At 44.6% G+C, this 23310-nt stretch overlaps 1 protein-coding gene across 1 annotated transcript; it reads right to left on the bottom strand.

Moving 5' to 3' along the window:
- Positions 1–1398: 1398 nt before the first annotated feature.
- On the bottom strand, positions 1399–14728 carry LOC126984620 (aldehyde dehydrogenase, dimeric NADP-preferring-like). The gene is made up of 11 exons (XM_050838408.1): positions 14576–14728; positions 11701–11844; positions 10871–11081; positions 9018–9118; positions 8747–8910; positions 6729–6959; positions 4870–5067; positions 3212–3327; positions 2653–2788; positions 1687–1754; positions 1399–1656 (listed from the first exon to the last, which is right to left on the bottom strand). Exons 1-10 carry the CDS (start codon positions 14594–14596, stop codon positions 1703–1705), a joined length of 1374 nt encoding a protein of 457 aa, XP_050694365.1. The 5' UTR covers positions 14597–14728; the 3' UTR covers positions 1399–1656; positions 1687–1702.
- Between the last annotated feature and the right edge of the window lie 8582 nt (positions 14729–23310).

Here is a 23310-nt window from a genome sequence, read left to right on the forward strand (position 1 = left end):
ACTTTATCTCCATTTTCAACATATTTTTCATCGTCTTTTCTTTACTTTACATTACTTGTTTTACTTTCTTCATAAAAAAAGCCTGTCTATCTGTGTCTGTTTGTCTCATATATATGTGTTTCAAGGTCAGGTCAGATGTGCTGGTGAGAAAAAGGGAAACACACACACACACACACACACACACAATGCTCCGGTAATTGGTTCCCTCGCACACCTGCACACGAAGAAAGGAGGGAAGGACAGGTGTAAGGCAGGACAGAATAACGTGTGATGGGTTGGCTCGCCTCTGTGGTCCTGTCCAACACCTGTGTCCCTTCAGCCACCTGTGTCCCTTATTCTCCTGCATTCTTGTATCTTCTTGGTCTTGTTCTTTTTCTTCGTCTCCTTTATCTTTATCTTTTCTTCTAAGTCTATATATACCAAGTCAAGTCATCCTGCTTCAAAACTGGGACCGGTACGCGGAGGAGGCAGTTTTGTGGCGGAGCAGCGGGATGACGTCACTTGAAGCTAAAAAAAAAATACCCGCCAGTTCAGGGGTGACTAAAGTTGGGGTCGTATGTGCACTTTGTATGTGCATTCTCGCCTCCTTTCACAGCGCGTTCAGGCAAGCCACTGACGAACAAATATGTCTTTTTGTTGTGCTATTGCGTGACTAATTCCATTGCCTACAAACGTCGGTGTGGGGTGTGAGGGAGGGCATGTTGAAGTGATTGATTTAAATTAGTCCGCCTTTCCTCGTTTTCTCTAAATCCCTGTTTCTACATTCTCTAGTTTGGCTCCAAGCAGTGTCACGCATAAACCACGCCTCGGCCGTGTCTCCTCCCACAAACCTGCGTATGACTTGACTTGACTTGGTGTATATAGACTTAGCTTTTCTTCTTCTTCTTCGTAAACAATGTAAACAACGTAAAGAAAACCCCAAATCCATTAAACAAACTACTTTCCTGGCGCCCCCGAAAAGCTTTGTTCTAGGATATATTCAGTGGCAGCTGCCCTTTGACATCCGTGCGCCGAAAGCGGAATCTTTTGAGTTTAGCGAAATTTCTAGCAGGTCTCTCGGAATTTGTTGCCTAATTTAAGAATAAATATATGTACTGCTGTTACTGTAGAGACAACTGCACATTCTTCACCATTAACTATTATTATTATTATTGTTATTATTATTATTATTATTATTATTATTATTATTATTATTATTATTATTATTATTATTACTACTACTACTACTACTACTACTACTACTACTACTACTACTACTACTACCACCACCACCACCACCACCAGGTAAAGAAAATTATTCTTATTAAGTCTTAAGTTTATTGGTCAGTCGTTAGGTTAGGTAAGGCGAAGAGAACGAGAAAAGGGATTAGATCGTGTTATGGGATCTTCTTCTTCTTCTTCCTCATCTCCTTCATCTCCATTCTCATCTTTTTCATCGTTTTCCCTTTTTATTTGCTTGTGTACTTCATCATCACCGTCAACATCATCATCATCATCATCATTTGTTCCGCTTTGTTTACTTGTTGATTTGTTTGTTTGCTATTGTTGTTGTTGTTGTTGTTGTTGTTGTTGTTGTTGTTGTTGTTGTTTGTGCTGTTAGGGTCTCGAACCTCCAGCGGACTCCTTTTGTTCCCTTTATTTTTCGTTTCTGTTTATTTGTTGTTGTTGGTGTTGTTGTTGTTGTTGTTGTTGTTGTTGTTGTTTATGCCGTCAGGACCTTGAGTTTTTCGTCACTGTACGGCGGGTAACGGGCACTGGAATGGGGGGGGGGGGGGTTAGTCTCTCTCTCTCTCTCTCTCTCTCTCTCTCTCTCTCTCTCTCTCTCTCTCTCTCTCTCTCTCTCTCTCTCTCTCTCTCTCTCTCTCTCATCATCTTTTCCTCTTTCCCACCCCATCCTACTTTTTTCCCTTCTTCTTCCTTCTTTCTATTCCTTCATTTATCTTCCCTTACTCTCAAATTTTTCCTTCTCTTCTTTATTCCTATTCCCTCTCATTCTCCTTTCCTTCTTTTCCATTTATCCTTTTTTCCTTTCATCTCTTATTCCTCTCTTCCAACATTTAACTTTTTTCCTTTCTCTCTGATTACTTCTTCTTTTCTTTCTTCCCATTCCTTCTCATTCTCCTTTCCTTCGTTTCCATATATCTTTTTTTCTTTTTTCCATCTCTTTTTCCTCTCTTCCCTACTAGGCTACCTCCGTTTTTTCCCCTCCTTTTCCCTTCATTTTTTCTCTCCCTCCCTTCCTTCCTTCCTTTTTTTTTCTTTCTTTCTTTCTCCCTTCCTTCCTTTCTATCTTTTCTTTCTTTCTTTCTTTTTTCCTCCCTTCCTTCCTTTCTTTCTTTATTTCGTTCTTTATTTCTTTCTCCCTCCCTCCCTTCCTTCCTTTCTTTCTTTCTTTCTTTCTTTCTTTCTTTCTTTCTTTCTTTCTTTCTTCCCTCCCTCCCTCCCTCCCTCCCTCTTTTCCTCCCTTCCTTCCATCCTTCCTTCCTTCAATCAATCATTTTCTAATCATTATCACTAACTTAATCAATCATTCATTTTCACATCCTCGTCACTCCCTCCCTCCCTCCCTCACTCACATTCTCGTCTCTCACTCACACACACACACACAGACACGCACTCCCATCCCTCCTCTCTCTTCCTCGCATCTCCTACCTCAACATCTTCTCCTGGGCCGCCTCGTACTCCCTAATCAGGACAGGCTTGTAGTGGGTGAAGGTCTTAAAGGTGTAGTCCCCGTGGTAGGCGCCCATGCCACTGTAGCCGACGCCGCCGAAGGGGAGGTTGTGGTCTAGGGGTGGGAGAGAGAGATGGTTGTGAGTGCAGGGAAGGAAGGCAGGAAGGAAGGGAGGAGGAAAGAAAGAAAGAAAGAAAGGAAGGGAGAAAAGAAAGAAAGAAAGGTAGGAAGGAAGGAAAGAGAAATGAAAATGAAAAGTGTGGAAAATGGGGGAAGTATATTGAGTTTTATTATGATTTTAAGGAAAGTGGGAAGAAAGGAAGGAAAAAGGGGAAAAAAATAAAAATAATATATATGTGTGTGTGTGTGTGTGTGTGTGTGTGTGTGTGTGTGTGTGTGTGTGTGTGTGTGTGTAGATGATAGATTGTGTGAGTGTATGCTTGGGTGTGTCCGAGTTTTGTATACTACTACTACTACTACTACTACTACTACTGCTATTACTACTACTACTACTACTACAACTACTACTACACTTACTGGCTGCGTGGTGAAGAGTATCATTGACCGTCAAGCCTCCGCAGGACACACCTTCGAGGAACTTATTAATGTCACCTTTGTTCTTGCTGAAGACGTACAGGGCCAGCGGCTTCTCTCTGGCAGGTGGGAAAAGAAGAGCAAGTGTTAATTGTGGAGGTGACGACGCGGAGGTGAAGAATCAAAACATGTACTTTCTTGGTGTCCTAGATCGGTATTCCCAGACACATCCACCTCCCGCATCAACATTTCCAGAGGCCGAAAAGGAGGTCAATCGGGTCCCCGTGAGTGTTCTTTTAGGTTTCTCTCTCTTCCCTCCACTTTGTACTTCGAATCTCATTATGTGTTTTCATTTACACTTCCCATCCACCTCCTCCTCGGTCTCCCTCACTTCCTTCCACCCTGTATACAGTCACGGCCGTTGTCACGTGAACACTTTTGGCTGGACAGGAGGGAGATTCCCACTTCCTCAGCCTTTCCCTTAAAAGTTTTGGGGCCGTTAAGACGGGGACGAGGAGGGGCGGGGAAGGCAGGTACGGGGAGAGTGAGGTGGCTATGGACGATGGATTGGTAAAAAAAAAGAAAAGATTAGAAAAACAGAGTCCAGCTCAGGTGTTCATGTGACAACGGCCGTGACTACCTCCATTCTCATAACTTGTCTCCTTTTTATATAAGCCATTCACCTCTAAATTGGTCTTCTTCTCTCCTTTCCACCCTGTACTTGCCAAGGTCTAGTGTGAGATATTGTAAACATTATATTAGTATTTAATTATTTCTGTGGGTAGTTTGGCTTTTTACCTCCATTTTTGAGACGGAGGGAACCATTCTCCTAACTTGTCTTCCTTCACACAACCCATCCACCTCTTCCTCCCATCCTTCACTCCCATTCTCCTCCAATATAACACATCCCATCAGCGTTCCCAAATTACCGTACTCATCGCATTGCACTGTCGTACTTTTTGACCGATAACTCTAGCAAAAAAATACAAAAAGCATCCAATAAAACACATCCCATCAGCGTTCCCAAATTACCGTACTCATCGCATTGCACTGTCGTACTTTTTGACCGATAACTCTAGCAAAAAACACAAAAAGCATCCAATATAACACATCCCTGCAGCGTTCCCAAATTACCGTGCTCATCGCATTGCACTGTCGTACTTTTTGACCGATAACTCTAGCAAAAAAAACACAAAAAGCATCCAATATAACACATCCCATCAGCGTTCCCAAATTACCGTACTCATCGCATTGCACTGTCGTACTTTTTGACCGATAACTCTAGCAAAAAAATACAAAAAGCATCCAATATAACACATCCCATCAGCGTTCCCAAATTACCGTACTCATCGCATTGCACTGTCGTACTTTTTGACCGATAACTCTAGCAAAAAAACACAAAAAGCATCCAATATAACACATCCCATCAGCGTTCCCAAATTACCGTACTCATCGCATTGCACTGTCGTAGTTTCTGACCACCGATAACTCTAGCAAAAAACACAAAAAGCATCAATAAATAACAGTTTTAACGCTGACTTTAATGTTCTAGCGTTGTTTGTGTGGTTACGACAGTCTTCGGACCTAAAAATCATAAATACAATGTTCAGAGTACGACAATTAGGCAACGCTGCGTCCCGTACACCTACACACCACCATACCTCTTGTTGATGAAGGTTATCGCATCGTCAGCGCCGGCCACGTTCAGGATGGGGAGGATGGGCCCAAAGATCTCCTCCTGCATGATCCGGCTGTCTGCCTTCACGTCCACGAGCACCGTCGGCTCTACCCACTTGGCGGTCTTGTCGTACTTCCCGCCGATCACTGGTGTTCCGTCCTTCAGATAGTTGGCCAGACGACTGTGGGAGAATGGGTTGTGAGGTGGGGGAGGGGGGGTAATGGATATGGGAGATGAAAGGTGTGCTGTTGTTGTTGGTGGTGATGGTAGACGACAAGAACATAACAACGTAGGAGTCTGCAAGAGGCCGGTAGTCCTGTACAAGGCAGCTCTTTTGAACCTAAGCTCCCGTGTATCTAACCCCAACTAATATCGCTGTCCATGAATTTATCTAATCTATTTTTCAATGTGACAATTGTATTGGCACTCACCACATGACTGCTAAGCCTATTCCACTCATCCACCACTCTGTTAGTAAACCAATTTTTGTCTATGTCCCTGTTGAATCTCAATTTATCCAGTTTAAACTCATTACTTCGTGTCCTACCCGGTTCTCTTACCAACAAAACCTTATAAATATCCCCCCTTCATCCATTTATAAACCTCGATCAAGTCTCCACGCACCCTTCGCCTTTCTAGAGAATGCAAGTTTAACTGTTTGAGTCTTTCCTCGTACGGCAAGTTTCTCAACCCCTGAATCATCTTAGTCATCCTCCTCTGCACCGATTCTAACATTTTGATATCCATTCTGTAGTAAGGTGACCAGAACTGAACCGCATAGTCAAGATGAGGTTGTTAAATATAGTGGTGGTGGTGGATGAAATGTGTGATGAAGGTGGTGGGGAGATGAAGGATTGAAGAAGAGAAGGATAGCACAGAAGGATCTCTTAGGGATACCCACTCGACATGTTTTTGGAGCAATATAAGAACCCAAACAAATATAGCCAAAGAGCAGCCATTAACCACTCAAACGCAAGGAAGAGGTGAAGGATAACAGCGTAGGATCTCATATAAAGGATACCCACTCGACATGTTTTTGGAGCAATATAAGAACCCAAACAAAAATAGTCAAAGAGAAGCCATTAACCACTAAAACGTAAGGAAGAGGTGAAGGATAACTGTGTAGGATTTCATACAAAGGATACCCGCTCGATATGTTTTTGGAGCAATATAGGAACCCAAACAAAAATAGCCAAAGAGCAGCCATTAACCACTCAAACGCAAGGAAGAGGTGAAGGATAACAGTGTAGGATCTCATATAAAGGATACCCGCTCGACCTGTCCTTAATGCAGTAGGAACCCGAACAAATATTGATAAAGAGTAGCTATTATCCCTCATAAAACAAGGATGAAGGATCTCTTAAGGATACCCACTCTGTCCTTTGTGGAGTAGGATCCAGGATAAATATGGATAAAGGACCTCCATTAACCCCACATATAGCAAGGATGAAGTGAAGGATAGCAAGGATGAAGGATAACACTAGGATCTCTTAAGGATATCCACTCTGTCCTTTGTGGAGTAGGAACCAGGATAAATATGGATAAAGGACCTCCATTAACCCCACATATAGCAAGGATGAAGTGAAGGATAACACTAGGATCTCTTAAGGATACCCACTCTGCATGTCCTTGGCGCAGTAGGAACCTGTACAAATATTGACAAAGAGCACCCACTATTCTCTAAAAGCAAGGAAGGACAACAGTTTAGGATCTCAAGGATACTCACTCTGCATGTCCTTGGCCCAGTAGGAACCCGTACAAATATTGACAAAGCTCACCCATCATTCTCTAAAAGCAAGGCAGAAGTGAAGGACAACAGTGTAGGATCTCAAGGATACTCACTCGACATGTCTCTCGGCCACAATCCTGCTGAGGTCGGAGGATTTCTTGGCCTCGTTTCCATACCACTCCTTCAGCACCGCCTTGCACTTGTCGACGAAGGCGCTCTGCACGGCGCTGGGACAGAGGATGTAGTCAGGCGCGATGCACGTCTGGCCCAGGTTGAACATCTTGCCCCAAAGGATGCGGCGAACGGCGATGTCCAGGTCTGCCGAGTTGTCCACGTAGCAGGGGCTGGAGGGAGGCAGGGAGGGGATGACGTTTGTTTATGTGCTATAAGTCTTCCAAATATGTCGAGGCCGTTCTGGCGTAGGCTCCCGCGGGTCCTTTCCTCCCCTCTGCTCTGCCACACACTCCCAACACCTATCCCTTCCTCTCATATGTAAGCTATAGGTAACATATGACTGTGTGGCAGAGCAGAGGGGAGAAATGGACCCGCGGGAGCCAACGCCAAAACGGACTCGACAATTTGGTTTCACTATAGGAAGGTTTACTTGGGTGCTTGTAAGGAGGCCAGAGAAGCACTAGTCCTGAGGATGTCTCTTCTCCGTGTATCACTTATCATGAAATTTCAGCTTGGTCTGATAGATGGGAGATGCTCTTATATATAGACAAGTGCCAGCTGCATCAAGTTGGAAAATATCAGAGGTTTGATTATGAAAAGTGGAGCTCCGAACTCAAAAGGGTATGGCGTACTAAGGACCTGGGTGTCGAAATCACGTCAAACCTCGAAGTCACTCAGCAATGCATTAGTTCAACGAATAAAGCGAACATAATGCTTGGCTTCATTAAGGAGAAAGTCTGCCGTGGATTAAAATTGCATCTATGGTCATGAATAATTTATATGTTGTATATATTAGTACCTTTGTTACCATATGAAACTTTCAAGCTGATCAGATGAAATGAAAAATTAAGAAAATTATTTTTCGTTATTTTTATGAAAATTTTTAATGAATTTTTCTCAGCCATTTGTTTACTGATTTTCTTGTGACATGCACATCTGATAATTCATTGTTATTCCAACAATTTGCCTAGATGTTTTTTTGAAAATGTTTTTTTAATCTGTAAAAAATAATATATTTTTTAAAATTGTTTTTGGATAATTTTCCCATATATCGAAAGTATGCCTTAAAAAAAAACATCTTGTAGAATATTAGTACAATATATGATCTTGTATGTCCTAAAATTTGATGAAAGTCGTGCAGAAAATAAAAGCAAAAAATATTTTTGTTCGTTTTTTACTAGTTTCGAGAAAAACGCGATTAAAGTTTTGCTAAAGTTCTTCGGCCCAGTGTAGGTACTATACTCTCTTGAGGGGCCTAGATGGTATTCGGCTCCAGCCCATCAAGGCACAGGCAAGTGTTTTATAGTGGCGCCATCTTTTCTTGGCTCATGCTGCCCCCCGGAGCTCGTTCTTGGTTCACTTGGACGGTTTCCTCCAGAGTCCGGGTTGATGGGTGGTCTTCAGGACAGCATGTGGGTAGTTTCAAGCCACTCGGCGGTGACTGAAAAATTCCAGGTGGTAGCGGCGGATTCGAACCCGCGTCGTCCATCACGTAATGAATGCGGGGCACGCACGATAAGCACTCAGCCACCGCCTACCCAAATTGTGTTCCAAAACTGTTACATGGGTTACAAACTTCACCCTGAAGATTGCTGCATGTTTGATTTTTCAACATTTATTCCATACTTTGGCACGCCAGCTAATGCCCCGCAGTCAGCGTGCCACGCCCACGCAGCAGCCATTTAAATCTCCTCGCTATTGGCATTTAAATTTATGTCAGACTGAAAAAAAGATCTACCATTCGAAAGCCAAAGGAAAGGATGTTGCCATAGACCATATAACTCAATTTCGTATTTTTTGAAAATTACTTTCATATTTTCACGGAGGACTCTTCTCTTAAGAGAAACTTCTTGCAGACTCACTGTGTTCTTATGTATATACATGGAGAAAACCAACCAACCAAACCATCCTTACACAGCGAAAGAAACTGGTCGGTTCGGAAGCAAGTTACACTCACCTCTTCCCGCCCAGCTCCAGCGTGGTGGGGGTGAGGTGCTTGCTGGCGGCGCTCTGTACAATCTTGCCCACGCCTGTTGACCCCGTGTAGAAGATGTAGTCAAATCGCTCCTTCAGCAGCTCTGTGGTCTCCGGGACGCCGCCCAGCACCACGGGGAAACACTCCTGGGGGAAAGGGTGAGAATGGGGAGGTGATAGGGAGGGAAGGTGAGGATCATATGCAGTAAAAAAAAAAAAGTAACCACAGTAATGATAACAACAGCAACACCCACCTTGTCGAGATACTGCGGCAGGTACTTGGCGATGGCGGCGGCGGTGGCGGGGGACACCTCCGAGGGCTTGATGACCACCGCGTTACCAGCCGCGATTGCACCTGTTGGGAGGGAAGGGGGGTGAGCTGAGGCGGGTGTCAGGGGCGGGGGGTGAGCTGAGGCGGGTGTCAGGGGCGGGGGGTGAGCTGAGGCGGGTGTCAGGGGCGGGGGGTGAGCTGAGGCGGGTGTCAGGGGCGGGGGGTGAGTTGAGGCGGGTGTCAGGGGCGGGGGGTGAGCTGAGGCGGGTGTCAGGGGCGGGGGGTGACACCGTTACCTTTTTATCGGCGTCGCAGAGGCCGATCAACAAATTGTCCATCTTAGTGTTGTTGTTGTTGTTGTTCTTTTCAAGTTGTTTTCCTGGCTTACCCATGCATTGTAGACATGACATTGTATAATAACATTTGTTAGCCCTGATGAAGCCTACAACATGGCATATTAACAAAGTCAGCTTTTTTTAATTTTTTTTTTTTTTTTACGTCTTGGCCTGTGGCGCCGGTCGGCCTTCATAGTAGGGCCTGATGGTCGGCCCCAGTCCGTTGTGGCGCAGGCAAGTGTTTATAGTGGCGCCATCTTTACTTTTAAGCATTTTCCATTTTAGACCCCTAGTTGCATAATATAAATTGTTGGGGGGGTGTTGGAGGGTCAGGCGACGCCGATCATCTAGCTCAGTTTTTGTGCTATTAACACTTGTCTTCCTCACAATTATGCTTGATTATTTAACGTTATATAAGTCTTCGTCAACAATAATATGGCTGATTTGTCTTTTTTGGGCTCGTTGTTGAAGGCGTGGTTAGTTGGTTGGTTTTATTGATTTTTTTATTTAACTTCTTACGACTGAGTTTGTAATACATCGACTTAACCATACTCACTCTCCTATTTACTCACCTCCTTCCTCTCCTACCCCATTCCTCTTTCACCATACCCTAACTTCCTCCTTTCTCCTCCTCCTCCCTCTTGTCATCCTAGATCATTCTCTCCCTTTTTTATTTAACTTTTTGCGACTGAGTTTGTATCATGTCAACTTAACTTCCTCACACTTGTTCTGCGTAATCACTCACCTCCTTCCTTTCCTTCCCCATTCCTCTTTCACCATACCCTCACTCCTCCCTTTCCTACCCCACTCCTCTTTCACCATACCCAACTCCTTCCTTTCCTTCCCCATTCCTCTTTCACCATACCCAACTCCTTCCTTTCCTTCCCCATTCCTCTTTCACCATACCCAACTCCTTCCTTTCCTTCCCCATTCCTCTTTCACCATACCCTCACTCCTTCCTTTCCTACCCCATTCCTCTTTCACCATACCCTCACTCCTTCCTTTCCTACCCCATTCCTCTTTCACCATACCCTCACTCCTTCCTTTCCTACCCCATTCCTCTTTCACCATACCCTCACTCCTTCCTTTCCTACCCCATTCCTCTTTCACCATACCCTCACTCCTTCCTTTCCTTCCCCATTCCTCTTTCACCATACCCTCACTCCTTCCTTTCCTACCCCATTCCTCTTTCACCATACCCTCACTCCTTCCTTTCCTACCCCATTCCTCTTTCACCATACCCTCACTCCTTCCTTTCCTACCCCATTCCTCTTTCACCATTCCCTAACTCCTTCCTTTCCTTCCACATTCCTCTTTCACCATACCCTCACTCCTTCCTTTCTCATCCTCCCTCTCATCATCATCTCCCTCACACACACACCACTCTCCTCCCCTTCCCTTGTGGCATCCCTCCATTCATCCCTCACCCCCTTCTCCCTCTCCCCATCATCTCCCTCAACCACTTCTCCCCCCCTCCACCCTCCGTCCCCCCATAACTCACCAGCAGCAGGGATGAGGGCCAGCTGGAGAGGGTAGTTCCAGGCCCCCATGACAAGGCACACTCCGTAGGGTTCCCGCAAGATGAGTGACTTGTCCCCGGGCACCACAGACGGCACCTCCTCCGTCTTGACCCACTTGTCCAGATTAGCCAGCAGGTAGTCCGCGTCCTTCATAGCGAAGTCCACCTCGAAGATTACGGCTTCGAGCTTGGGCTGTGGGGATAGGTGTTGTTGTTGTCGTTGTTGTTGTTGTCTTTTTCATGGTGACTGCTTTTCCGAACTTGCTATCTGCTTGGCTCCCCCCCCCCCCTCTCCCCGTCACCCTGCTACACAAGGGTTTCAACTCTCTCTCATCCCTATACTGTCCAAATTCCCTATGCAAGAGTTAGCCAGCATCTTCAATCTTTCATCCCTTTTGCTAGTAAACTCAGTAACAACCTTCCTTCGTCTGTATTTTCTCTTGGTGGTTACCCATCTCCCCACCTATCCTTACCTATCCTTATCCAACTCAAGTGTTCCCTATTTTCCTTTGTTATCTGTTGCCTTATGTTCCTTACCCATCCACCTATTTACCCACCTGTATCCCCACCTTCCCACCTGTCCTTACCTATCCTTATCCAACTCAAGTGTTCCGTATTTACCTATGTTATCTGCTGCCTTATATTCCTTTCCTCCCCACCTATTTACCCACCTGTATCCCCACCTCCCCACCTGTCCTTACCTATCCTTATCCAACTCAAGTGTTCCCTATTTTCCTATGTTATCTCCTCCCTTATATTCATTACCTCCCCATCTATTTACCCACCTTACCCACCTTCCCACCTGTTCTTACCTTGTTCAGATCCTCCGCCAGCGCCTTCAGAAATTCATCCCTGTGGTCCTCCAGCATCTTCTTGTACTGCTGCAGCTGCTTTCGGCGGAATTCAACGGGTCGGGTCCTGCCCTCCGCGTAGGCCCGGCGAGCGGTGCCTACGATCTGAGGGGAGAAGAGAGGGGAGTGGGTGTTAGAGACGGGGGAGAGGTGGTGGTTTGTTGGAGTGGTGGGTGTTTAGGGGAAGGGAAGGGAGGAGTCGTGTGGGGAGATGGGAGATAGGGAGATGGGGTGTAAGAGAGGAAATTAAGAGGGAAGGGTGTGTGTGTGTGTGGGGAGGTGTGAAAAGAGATGAGATGCAAGGGAGGAAATAAAAAGTGTAGGGTGTAGGGTGTATGGAGTGGAGAGATGGGGTGTTGATGGGAGAGGAAGGCCGCGTGATGAAGATGGGGTGTAAGGGAGATATTGAAGAGGGTGCAAGGGTGTGTGTCGGGGGTGGGGTGGAGAGATAGGGTGTTAGGGTGTGGGTGTGGGTGTGAAGGGGGCAGATGGGATTTTTGAGTTGAGGTTGAGAGGGGGTGTGAGTGAGGTCATGATGTGTAGGGGGTGTTGAGGGATGGGAGGGTAGTGTGGGAGGTGGGGTGAGAGGGAGGAAGTTCTAGGCCTAGGGTTTTGGGGGGTGGGGGTGGAGGATGGAGGGAGATGGGTGAAAGGGGTGGGGCTATAGGGTGTGTGTGGGGATGGAGAGATGGGGTGTAAGTGAGGTGGGGGGTGGAGGGGAGGGTCGTGAGAGGAGAGAAAGGGGGTGTAAGGGAGGTGCGGGTGGAGGAGGGGAGGGTCGTGAGGGGAGAGAAAGGGGGTGTAAGGGAGGAAATAAAGAGGGTGAAGGGTGTGTTTTAGGGGGAGAAGGTAAGGATATGTATGCAAGGGGTGTGTTGGGGGGATGGGGGAGGGGTCATTGGGGAGATAACCAAGGGGGTGGGGGGGTGGAGTGCATGTATAGTATCAAAGAGTGGTATAGGAGGAGGGGAGGAGAGGGAACTTGGTGTGGGTAGGGGTGGTGGTGGATGTGGTGGAGAGGCTGGGTGCGTGTGATAAGCTAATGGCGGTGGTGGTGGTGGTGTGTGCGTGTGTGTGTGTGTGTGTGTGTGTGGTGTTGAGAAGTGGTGATGGGGGGTGGTAGGGTGAAGGAGGGGTTGCTTGGAGTGTTGTTGGTGTTGTTGTTTTTGGTGGTGGTGGTGAGGCTGAATGCGGGTGGGGATGTGTCTGTGGTGGGAGGGGAAGGGGTGAAGGATGGGGTGCTTGGTGTGCTAGGGGTGGTGATGGTGGTGGTGGTTGTGAGGATGGGTAAGAGTGATGCTGATGAACTAGTGGGGGGACAGGTGGATGGTGCTATTCAGTATCGACAAATGCAATGTTCTTAGTGTGGGAGGAAATAACCCCCTAGGCAATTACACACAGGGCCAGTTCCACAGTTCCCCATGATGGGTTAGTAAGCTCCCAAACCAATACCAGAGCCTTCGAAATTTCCTTGTATAGTGTCTGGTGTTTGTATTGAAGTTCACAAATTTGATGAAACTATACAGGAAAGGTCTTGTGCATGTGTGTGTGTGTGTGGTGTTGAGAAGTGGTAGGGTGAAGGAGTTGGGGGAGTTGGTGTGGTGGTGGTGGTGGTGGTGTGTTTGTGCATGCTCTGTAGAGATATGGTGGGGGAGGGGGAAGCTTAGGGCCAGTTTCACAGTTCCCTATGATGGATTAGTAAGCTCCCAAACCAATACCAGAGCCTTCGAAATTTCCTTGTATAGTGTCTGGTGTTTATATTGAAGTTCACAAATTTGATGAAACTATACAGGAAAAGTCTTGTGTATTTAGTGTGGCATCGAAGACCTCACCGTTTTGGATTGTAGGGGATTCTATAGTTTGGTTCGGGCTGTTACGAAGACTGTGTTGGACTGTGAAATCGGCTCTTAAGTGCGTTGGGGTGATGGTGTTGGTGCAGCTGATCACACACAATGAGGGAAATTTGATAGTGGATGAGAAGGGGAAGGGGGAGGAGTGGATCTGAGAGGGCGAAGGAAGGGAGGAGATGAAGAGATGAGGTAAAGGATTGCTTGAGGAGGAGGAGGAGGAGGAGGAGGAGGAGGTGACAGCTGAACATTTTTATTTGTAATCTGATCCCTTCACCACCCTGCTTACACCTCCTCCCTTTCCTCTTCTCTCCCTTTCTTCCTTCCTTTTCCTTCCCTACCTAACCCTTTCCTCTTCTTTCCCTTCCTTCCTTTTCCTTCCCTACCTAACCCTTTCCTCTTCTCTCCCTTCCTTCCTTCCTTTTCCTTCCCTACCTAACCCTTTCCTCTTCTCTCCCTTCCTTCCTTTTCCTTCCCTACCTAATCCTTTCCTCTTCTCTCCCTTCCTTCCTTTTCCTTCCCTACCTATCTCTTTCCTTTCCTCTTCCTTGCCTCCTTCCCTCTTTCTCTCCCTTCCTTCCTTTTCCTTCCCTACCTACCCCTTTCCTTTCCTTGACTCCTTCCCTCTTTCTCTCTCTTCCTTTCCTCCATCCCTTTTCTCTCCCTTCTCTCACGATTAAACAACAAAACAAAACCACTACCAACACACACACACACACACACACACACACACACACACACACCAAAAAAATAACCTACATATTTTTTTTAAGGCACCATACCCCCCCTCTCTCTTCCTCCACCTCCTCCTCCTCCTCCTCCATATCTTTATCATCATCGCTATCACCATTACCAGCATTATTAACACCAGTATCTCAACCACCACTGTCCAACCTCGATATGCAAGAGTCAACCATTATCTTCACTCTTTCATCTTTACACCTCTTTCTATCTCTCTTTCTCATCCCTTCTCTCTCTCTCTCTCTCACCTCTGAATAGGATGGGGCCATGGTGTTTAATCCCTTATCTCCTCGTTAGCTCTGCCTCTTTAACCTCCTTCGGCAAGACTGACGGTCGCAATGAGTCTGCCTCCGCCTTATATACCCTCGCGGGGGGCCTCGTCTTGCAGGGGGTGAGGTGCCATTTTGGGTATTGTTGCTGCGTTTATTGGGGGTAATGGTGATGGTTTCGTTTTGTTGTTTAATCGTGAGAGAAGGGAGAGGAAAGGAAGGGAGAGAAAGAGGGAAGGAGGCAAGGAAGAGGAAAGGAAAGGGGTAGGTAGGGAAGGAAAAGGAAGGAAGGGAGAGAGGAAGGGAGAGAAGAGGAAAGGGAGGAGTAAGTGGGGTGGTGAAGGGAAGGAAGGAGGGAGGGAAGGAGAGTAGGAAGGGAGGGAGGGAAGAAGGAAAGGGAGAAGAAATCATGAGGGAAGAAACGAAGGAGAGAGAGAGAGAGAGAGAGAGAGAGAGAGAGAGAGAGAGAGAGAGAGAGAGAGAGAGGTATAAAGTCTGCTCTGCATGATGACTTGCAGCAGTCCTCTCCCTCTTTCCCTCCTCCTCCTCCTTCTCCTCCTCCTCCTTCTCCTCCTCCTCCTCCTCCTCCTCCTCGGCAGTGTGTCTCGTCACGTTGTCCAGCCTTTATCTAGACAAACAGTGTAATGATACGAGTGAGATAGTGACGAGGGTTGAGCGTAATAATGGTGAATATAGTAAAATAATTATAGTAGGTCATCATATTTCTACACGGTGGTAATAGCAATAGGAGGTGACGAAATAGTTCACCCATACTAATGGTTATCGAATATTACAAGGCAGGGTTGTTGATTTTTTTTATTTAAATCGATTTATTTTTTATTTTTTTTATTAATAAAAACAATTAAATGATTGTAAACCTTTATATTCTCTTCATTAGTTTCAAACACTTGTTGGAGTGTTCTTATATTCCATCACCATAAGTAACCTGGCTGGCTGTTTGAGCCAGTCCTAAGACTGACCAGCCGCAGCCAGCCAGCCAGCCATGGCCAGCACCACGCCACAACTCTCTAGTCTGTTAACAGCATAACCAAATCATGTCATGTTTTGGACATGTCCTCACTGAAACTGCACAAAGAAAGATGAATGCAGCTTCAAAGGAAAGTATCAGAAAAGGCTGTGGATGATCCATGTGTGTATGTGAAGTGATTCTTTGAAAAATAGGGTATATATTTCAAATATTTCCTTTACTGCCACTTCCTATTGTTGGTGTTTTTTGTCCCTTTTAATGTCTTTTCTTTAGTTCATTTGAGCGTTTGGAGGGGCCAAGACTACCCGCATGCTGCCCTCGTCCATCAACCGGACTCCAGCGAAACTCTCTAAAAAGGACCGAATGAAGCTCGGGGGGTGGGTGGGGGGGATTAGCCAAGCAAGATGGCGGCACTATAAAACAGTTGCCTGCGCTACCAATTGGCTGGAACCAAGCAAAAGAGTACAAATGGGGACATACGCTTCAGGTGAGCACTCACCTGTAGCGTATGTCCGCAGTGCTCATCTCCGTGGCACTGGCCCTTGAGCCATTGGTGGGAAGAACCCATCACCCCGGGACATGGTCAGCGTGACATCCGGGTTACCACAGTGTACCCTCCCCAGGTTTCCCCAGGCACCCATTTATTGACCAGCCCGAAAGGGAGGAGCAGCAGCTGGGTGAGCAGCACGCTGACTGCAGCCCAGGTAGGGATTCGAACCCAGGGCCGCGGATTCGTAGCAAGGCACGCTAACCACTAGACCATGGAGGCATAAAAAAAGGTCCAAGGGGTGAGAAACTTGCTATATGAGGTCAGACTTAAGCATCTAATGCAGCCAGTGTCAACAAGATGAGAAAACAGTTACAACAAGCAAATGAACTGAAGGTGCTAACCCATGGTTGCCCTGCACACATTCTAAATGTATTGGCTCATGATTTGAAAATTGGCAACATAAAAGAACATGTGGTTCATGTTGTAAAATACTTCTGAAACCGTCACTGCCTCAGCAAGATGCCGTCAGGAAGGCGGCCAGTCTTGGTCTGCTCCAGGACACTGGAGTGTGGCTCACGGGAGATAGGTACAGTGAACTAATCATCATCAGCTCAGGATTTTTTTATTTTTTTTATTTTTTTTAAAAGTTGACAGGGAAAATATTGATATCAAAGTTAGTTTTTTTTTTTTTTTTTTTTTACTTCTCCATTCTATGTTGTTGCTCAACAATAAGATCAAGATTTAAATCAATGACATTAAAAAATCAAGTAATAAAAATCTTGATTTAAATTAATGATTTAAAAAAAGGATTTAAATTTACTTAAATCAGATTTAAATCAACTTGATTTAAATCAAACAACCCCTGTACAAGGTTTTAAACAAATACTAATAAGAGTAAGAGGATAGTCCACGATGTTTCCTCGGTTACAGTAACAGTGATGGGCGGTGAGGTAGTGGGGGTTAGTTTACTCGGGAACATCTGTATCTTGATAAGCAGGTGTGAGCAGGCTGTTGCTATCATTAAACGACCTTTCCCAAGATCATTCCTATGCTGTCCAACTTCCTCTTGCAAGAGTTATAATATGCAGGATCTTCTCGTTTTCATTCCTTTCTACTCTTGTCTCACGGCCACGCTGCTTATCTCTCATTGAAGAGTTTACACTGCAGTGGTTCTCGAACTTTTTTGCCCAGTACATCCTTTCCACACGGTCAGAGTGACATTCTCTCTTTTCAAGTTTGTCTGACGCAAACGCGCAAGTCACACCACCCTGCGGGAGGCGGTGCAGCAGCGTCCCTTCCCCGGTGAAAGTTAGCAACACCTTCACTCTTTCATCCTTCCCAACCTCCCTCCGTTTTTTCTCCTTCCTATGACTGAAACACTCACAAGAGGAGCATCAAGTTAACATAAATTGATCACTTGTAATGTTCTGTATCCTTATCGTGGGAGCGGGGAACCGTGGACCTTTTTTTATAGCTTGTTTTGTCCCATAACCGTCGCTTTGACACACACACACACACACACACACACACACACACACACACACACGTATGCACTCAGACACACAACTCCTACGTCATTTCTCTCTCTCTCTCTCTCTCTCTCTCTCTCTCTCTCTCTCTCTCTCTCTCTGCTCCTCTTCCCTCCTCTTTATGTCTTCTTCTTCTTCTTCCTTTATCCTCTGGTACTCCTTGCTTTCCTCTTCCTTCTTCCCTTTCCTCTTCCCTTCCTTTCTCTTACATTTTTTTCTTTCCTCTTCTTCCTCTTCTCCCTCCTCTATTCTCCTTCTATCACCTATCACCAACATCAGAGAGAGAGAGAGAGAGAGAGAGAGAGAGAGAGAGAGGTCAGTGGGTAAGGATTTTATCGTAATTATTCTTCCATCCGTAGAGTGTCCCCTAACACAGTGGTTCCCGAAGTGTGGTGCGCGCTGAGCTGTTTACTAGTGGGGAGCGTAAAAAATAATAATAATAATGTAATGGCGGATTTTGTCATTGAAATTTCATACACATCATTAACTGCCATCGTTTTAACACTAACGTATACTGTACGCTTCAGTGGAGTTGTCTGTTCTTTGTTTGAAACTTAAGCTCCGTTCACGCTGTGCCGACTCTGGGCCACGACAACCCAGCGACTTTTCCATTTGACAAGTTAATTGGTTCCTACGCTCCAAGGAGAAGGGGAGGTTTTATTGGGGTCTTGGGCTGGTATTACAAGACACTTTGCCATATCACATCAGCTATTTCTAAAGGTCAAAGAGGGGATCAATCGGGTTCTAATGAGTGTTTCTTTAGGTTCATGGTACAGAGGAAGGGTCAGACTACCACCAGGGTCATAAAACTACCCCTGGAAATGCCCACAACTCCTACGAAAGCATTGTTAAATATGTGTTCTTGGGCGGGGAAGTCTCATAATACGACCCCAACCAAATGCATCAAAAGACTTTTAATATTGTGGGCGTTATACTTCTCTCGCACACACAAACAAACAAACCCTTGCAAACCTGAGTCTAGAAAATAATCATCGTTTATTTAAAAAAAATTCTAGTAAAGAAATCTGCAGGCCTTACTCTTTCAAATGTTACACAGGTCATTGTAATTGGTCCAGTCGTCAAGGATCCTATACAGTGTGAATTGTAACATTCGGCGTGATGAGAAAAACGTTATAAAGCTGCCCCCCTTATGACAGGCAGTAATCACCCAAGGTCGAGGGCACCCGGCGTCGGCTCCCTCAGTGTTGCCAGGCTTGCTGCGAGGACGTGCCGGGCTGGTGTTTTTTGCTGTTGGTGACCTTCCCTGTCCTTGCCTTGTCAGATCTCGCCCCTGCATGGTTTCATGAACTGTAAACCATGTGGTCGCGCTTGTGTGTGGGGGTCTTTAAACGTCACTAAAGTTTTTATTGACGGATATCGTGTAAAACGCTTGCTACACTGACTAGATAAGGCTTCAAGATTACGTAGAAGCTTTGTCAAACCTTGATTTAAAAAAAAAATCATTAAAAAGTCCTGGTACAAAGTCCCCGGGGACGAACAACTTAAGCGACAAGAGGTGACGTGACAGGCGCTGATAACATTGTTGGTGCAGTACTACAGATATGTACATTGTATAATGAGTGGTACACAGTTGACCTGACCGCTGTGGGGCCGAGTCGAGGGGTGGATGAACTTCGGCACGGTCCCGTCGCGATCCATTATCGACTATTTGTCATACACGGGGTTCAGGTTATCTCTTCAATCACATTTACCGACACGCAAGGGGTGATGGTTATCTCATTTATCATATATACCAGGGGTTCCCATCCTGGGGTACATGTACCTCCAGTGGTACATTTGCACTTTTCAGGGGGTACATTGGGTCCAAGAGAATAACCACTACTGTACAATACATGGTGGTGTAATCTGCATTCAAATTGCACTTTTTTTTTTTTCCCTCATTTTAGTAAGCAAAACTATTTTTTAAATTATATCATCAGTCTACACATACAGATTTCATTATAAAACAATATCAAAATATTACAATTTCTTTTTTTGGGGGGTAAACGGGAACATATAAAAATGCCCAAGGGGTACAGAGGAACATAAAGGCTGGGAACCCCTGATATAGACTGACATGCCAGCTATGCAGGTTATCTCATTTATCATATTTACCGACGTGCAAGGGGTGCAGGATTTCTCATTTATTACATTTACCTGCATACAAGGGGTGCAAGAACAAGCTTTCATATTTCATTGTAGCATTATTATTATTATTATTATTATTATTATTATTATTATTATTATTATTATTATTATTATTATTATTATTATTATTATTATTATTATTATTATTATTATTATTGAACGAATACAAGTTCATAAAGAAATATGACCGACAAACCAACTAATATTCACCTGCATAGTACAGGTAAAAAACAATCAAACAATGGGAAAGTAAAGGTGCTCGAGGTGAAACAAAGATAAGGTTATGATGTCCTGAGTGGCCTCCAGATAAAACTAATGAAGCGAACCGGAGAGATGAGATAGTGGGGGAGAGCTTGAGAGACTGAGGTGACGCAACAGCTGGGTGACGTGAGGCTTCTGAAATGACAGGTCAGCGACAGGTGAAGTAATTGAAGTGACAAGTGGAGTGGACGGTAAACGACAGGTAAAAGTGACAGGTAATATAACAGGTAAAGTGACAGGTGATATAACAGGTAAATTTACAGGTGAACGTAAAAACGGTTGCTTGTTTGGATAATTGGATTCGTGTTTGTGATATTTTGGATATTTTGGTAACGGACGGACGAATAGATAGACAGACTGAGATATGGACAGACAGACAGACGGGGAAATGAACAGACACTGGCGGAGAGACAGATAGACAGACGGAGAGACGGACAAACAGACAGACGGAGAGACGGACAAACCGACAGATGGAGAGACGGACAGACAGACAGACGGAGAGACGGACAAACAGACAGACGGAGAGACGGACAAACAGAGACGGAGAGACGGACAAAGAGACAGACGGAGAGACGGACAAACAGACAGACGGAGAGACGGACAAACAGACAGACGGAGAGACGGACAGACGGAGAGACGGACAGACGGAGAGACGGACAAACAGACAGACGGAGAGACGGACAAACAGACAGACGGAGAGACGGACAAACAGACAGACGGAGAGACGGACAGACAGACAGACGGAGAGACGGACAAACAGACAGACGGAGAGACGGACAAACAGACAGACGGAGAGACGGACAAACAGACAGACGGAGAGACGGACAAACAGACAGACGGAGAGACGGACAAACAGACAGACGGAGAGACGGACAAACAGACAGACGGAGAGACGGACAGACAGACAAACGGAGAGACGGACAAAGACAGACAAATAGACAGACAGACGTAAAACAATGTAACCTTATCGCTCTCTTCGCTACTCAAAGGCGGGAGATGATAAAAGTTTAATCAATGTAGGGCAAAAAATGTTAACGTCCTCTTCCTCCTCCTCTTTCCCTTCCCTTCCTCCTCCTCCTCCTCCTCTTCTTGTATTACTCTTATTTCTTAAACATAAAACAGAGGGAGGGTGAGATAATGATGGGGAAGGGGGAGAGGATGGGGCAAAGGCAGCAACAAGGGTATGGTGGTGGAGAAAAATGAAGCAGTCAGCCTTAAATATCACACGTTTTCTGCGTGGGGATACGATCGTTGGACGGGGGAACTTCAATAACAATAGAAATAATAATAATAATAATAATAATAATAATAATAATAATAATAATAATAATAATCATAAGTAAGAGTAGTTATTAGATTATCATCATCAGCATCAGCCTCGGCCTTTCCTAATGTCCTCCTCTTCTGTCTTAACATAACCTAGGGAGTCTACAAGAGGGCGGTGCCCTGGCCAGGTCTCTGGGTGCCGTGCACGGTGCAGGAGAGTATATAACTTTAGCGTGAAAGAGTATTCCATGATAAACTTTCACGACAAGAGTCGGCAAGGGTCTGGACCAACCGTCACTTCCGGTTGAGGTCTGAGGGAGGTCGGGGGCAGTCGTCAAGACTGTCGTCAACAGTCTTGACTTGTCTTATGACAGGGCCATTTTTCAATTTTTTATCGTTTCCTGTCGGCACAGTCGTCTGTGCCGACTACTTATTCAAATGTTAGCTAACACTGCCGAACTCAGAATTAAAATATTATATTTCATTTTTATTTGCAATCAAAGCACAATTTCTGGGGCTGTTCATGGGTTTGGCACTCCAGGGCCACCCAGCATGCATGCCTCCTTCTCTTCCTGCTCTTGTTGAATGATACAACTCGGGTTGTCCTGTTGAGGTCAGAAAAAAAAAAAATGCAATATCTCTCAATACAGGGAATGGATCCATATTTAAGGAACGGGTGCCAACCCTAAATTTTCTCGAGCATGCCATGAGTGGCAGCCGCAGCACGCTGCTGGTGGAGGCAAGAGGGAGGCGGGAGGGACGTTACGTCGCGTATTTCACACGTATTTTAGGACAAACCTTGACAAATTTTACGGACTGGTTTTGTGATTAACCGAAAAATGCGCTCACTACAATTTTAAGATACTGAATTTTATCTGCTTGACCATTCAGATAACAAAATACCGCACGGAACAAATGCCGTTCTGTATTGGTTCAATGGTTCAATATTACTACTACAAGTAGTAGGAGTTATTGTAGCAGTTGTAATTTTTAATCTGGACAAAATTTAGACTCAAAAACGTAAAATAGTTTCATTAGGTTATATCAGAATTTTTGGTACATCAAAACTAATTTACTCCGTTTTCATCTCAGGTTTACAAGGTAGAACTGAGAGAGAGAGAGAGAGAGAGAGAGAGAGAGAGAGAGAGAGAGAGAGACTTTATTTTCTCTTGATTTCATGTTTCACTGCTTATTAAATTCTCTCTCTCTCTCTCTCTCTCTCTCAAAAAAGAAACGAACGAAACATTTTGAAACACTTAGGAGAAACAAGTTCCTTCAGATCACGTTTGTAATTAATTTCTCGCCACGTGTGTGTGTGTGTGTGTGTGTGTGTGTGTGTGTGTGTGTGTGATTGCTGGCTTTTGCTTTTCCTGTTTGATATATTTGTTTTTTTATTTGTGTTTGGCTATTTGTTATTTTTTGGGGTTTAGATTTTTTTGTTAAGTTTTGTTTCCCTTGTGTTTGTTATTTTTGTCGTTTTATTTATTGTGTTAATTTTTGTTTCCCTTGTGTTTGTTATTTTTGTTTCCCTTGTGTTTGTTATTTTTGTTGTTTTATTTTTTTTGTGTTAATTTTTGTTTCCCTTGTGTTTGTTGTTTTTGTTGTTTTGTGTTTTTTGTGTTAATTTTTGTTTCCCTGTGTTTGTTATTTTTGTTGTTTTATTTTTTTTGTGTTAATTTTTGTTTCCCTGTGTTTGTTATTTTTGTTGTTTTGTGTTTTTTGTGTTAATTTTTGTTTCCCTTGTGTTTGTTGTTTTTGTTGTTTTGTGTTTTTTGTGTTAATTTTTGTTTCCCTGTGTTTGTTATTTTTGTTGTTTTGTGTTTTTTGTGTTAATTTTTGTTTCCCTTTGCTTGTTATTTTTGTTGTTTTGTGTTTTTTTGTGTTAATTTTTGTTTCCCTTGTGTTAGTTGTTTTTGCTGTTTTGTGTTTTTGTGTTAATTTTTGTTTCCTTGTGTTTGTTTGTTATTTTTTGTTGTTTTGTGTTTCTTTGTGTTAATTTTTGTTTCCCTTTGTTTGTTATTTTTGTTGTTCG

The sequence above is a fragment of the Eriocheir sinensis genome, chromosome 57, assembly GCF_024679095.1.
Source record: "Eriocheir sinensis breed Jianghai 21 chromosome 57, ASM2467909v1, whole genome shotgun sequence".
Taxonomy (NCBI): domain Eukaryota; kingdom Metazoa; phylum Arthropoda; class Malacostraca; order Decapoda; family Varunidae; genus Eriocheir; species Eriocheir sinensis.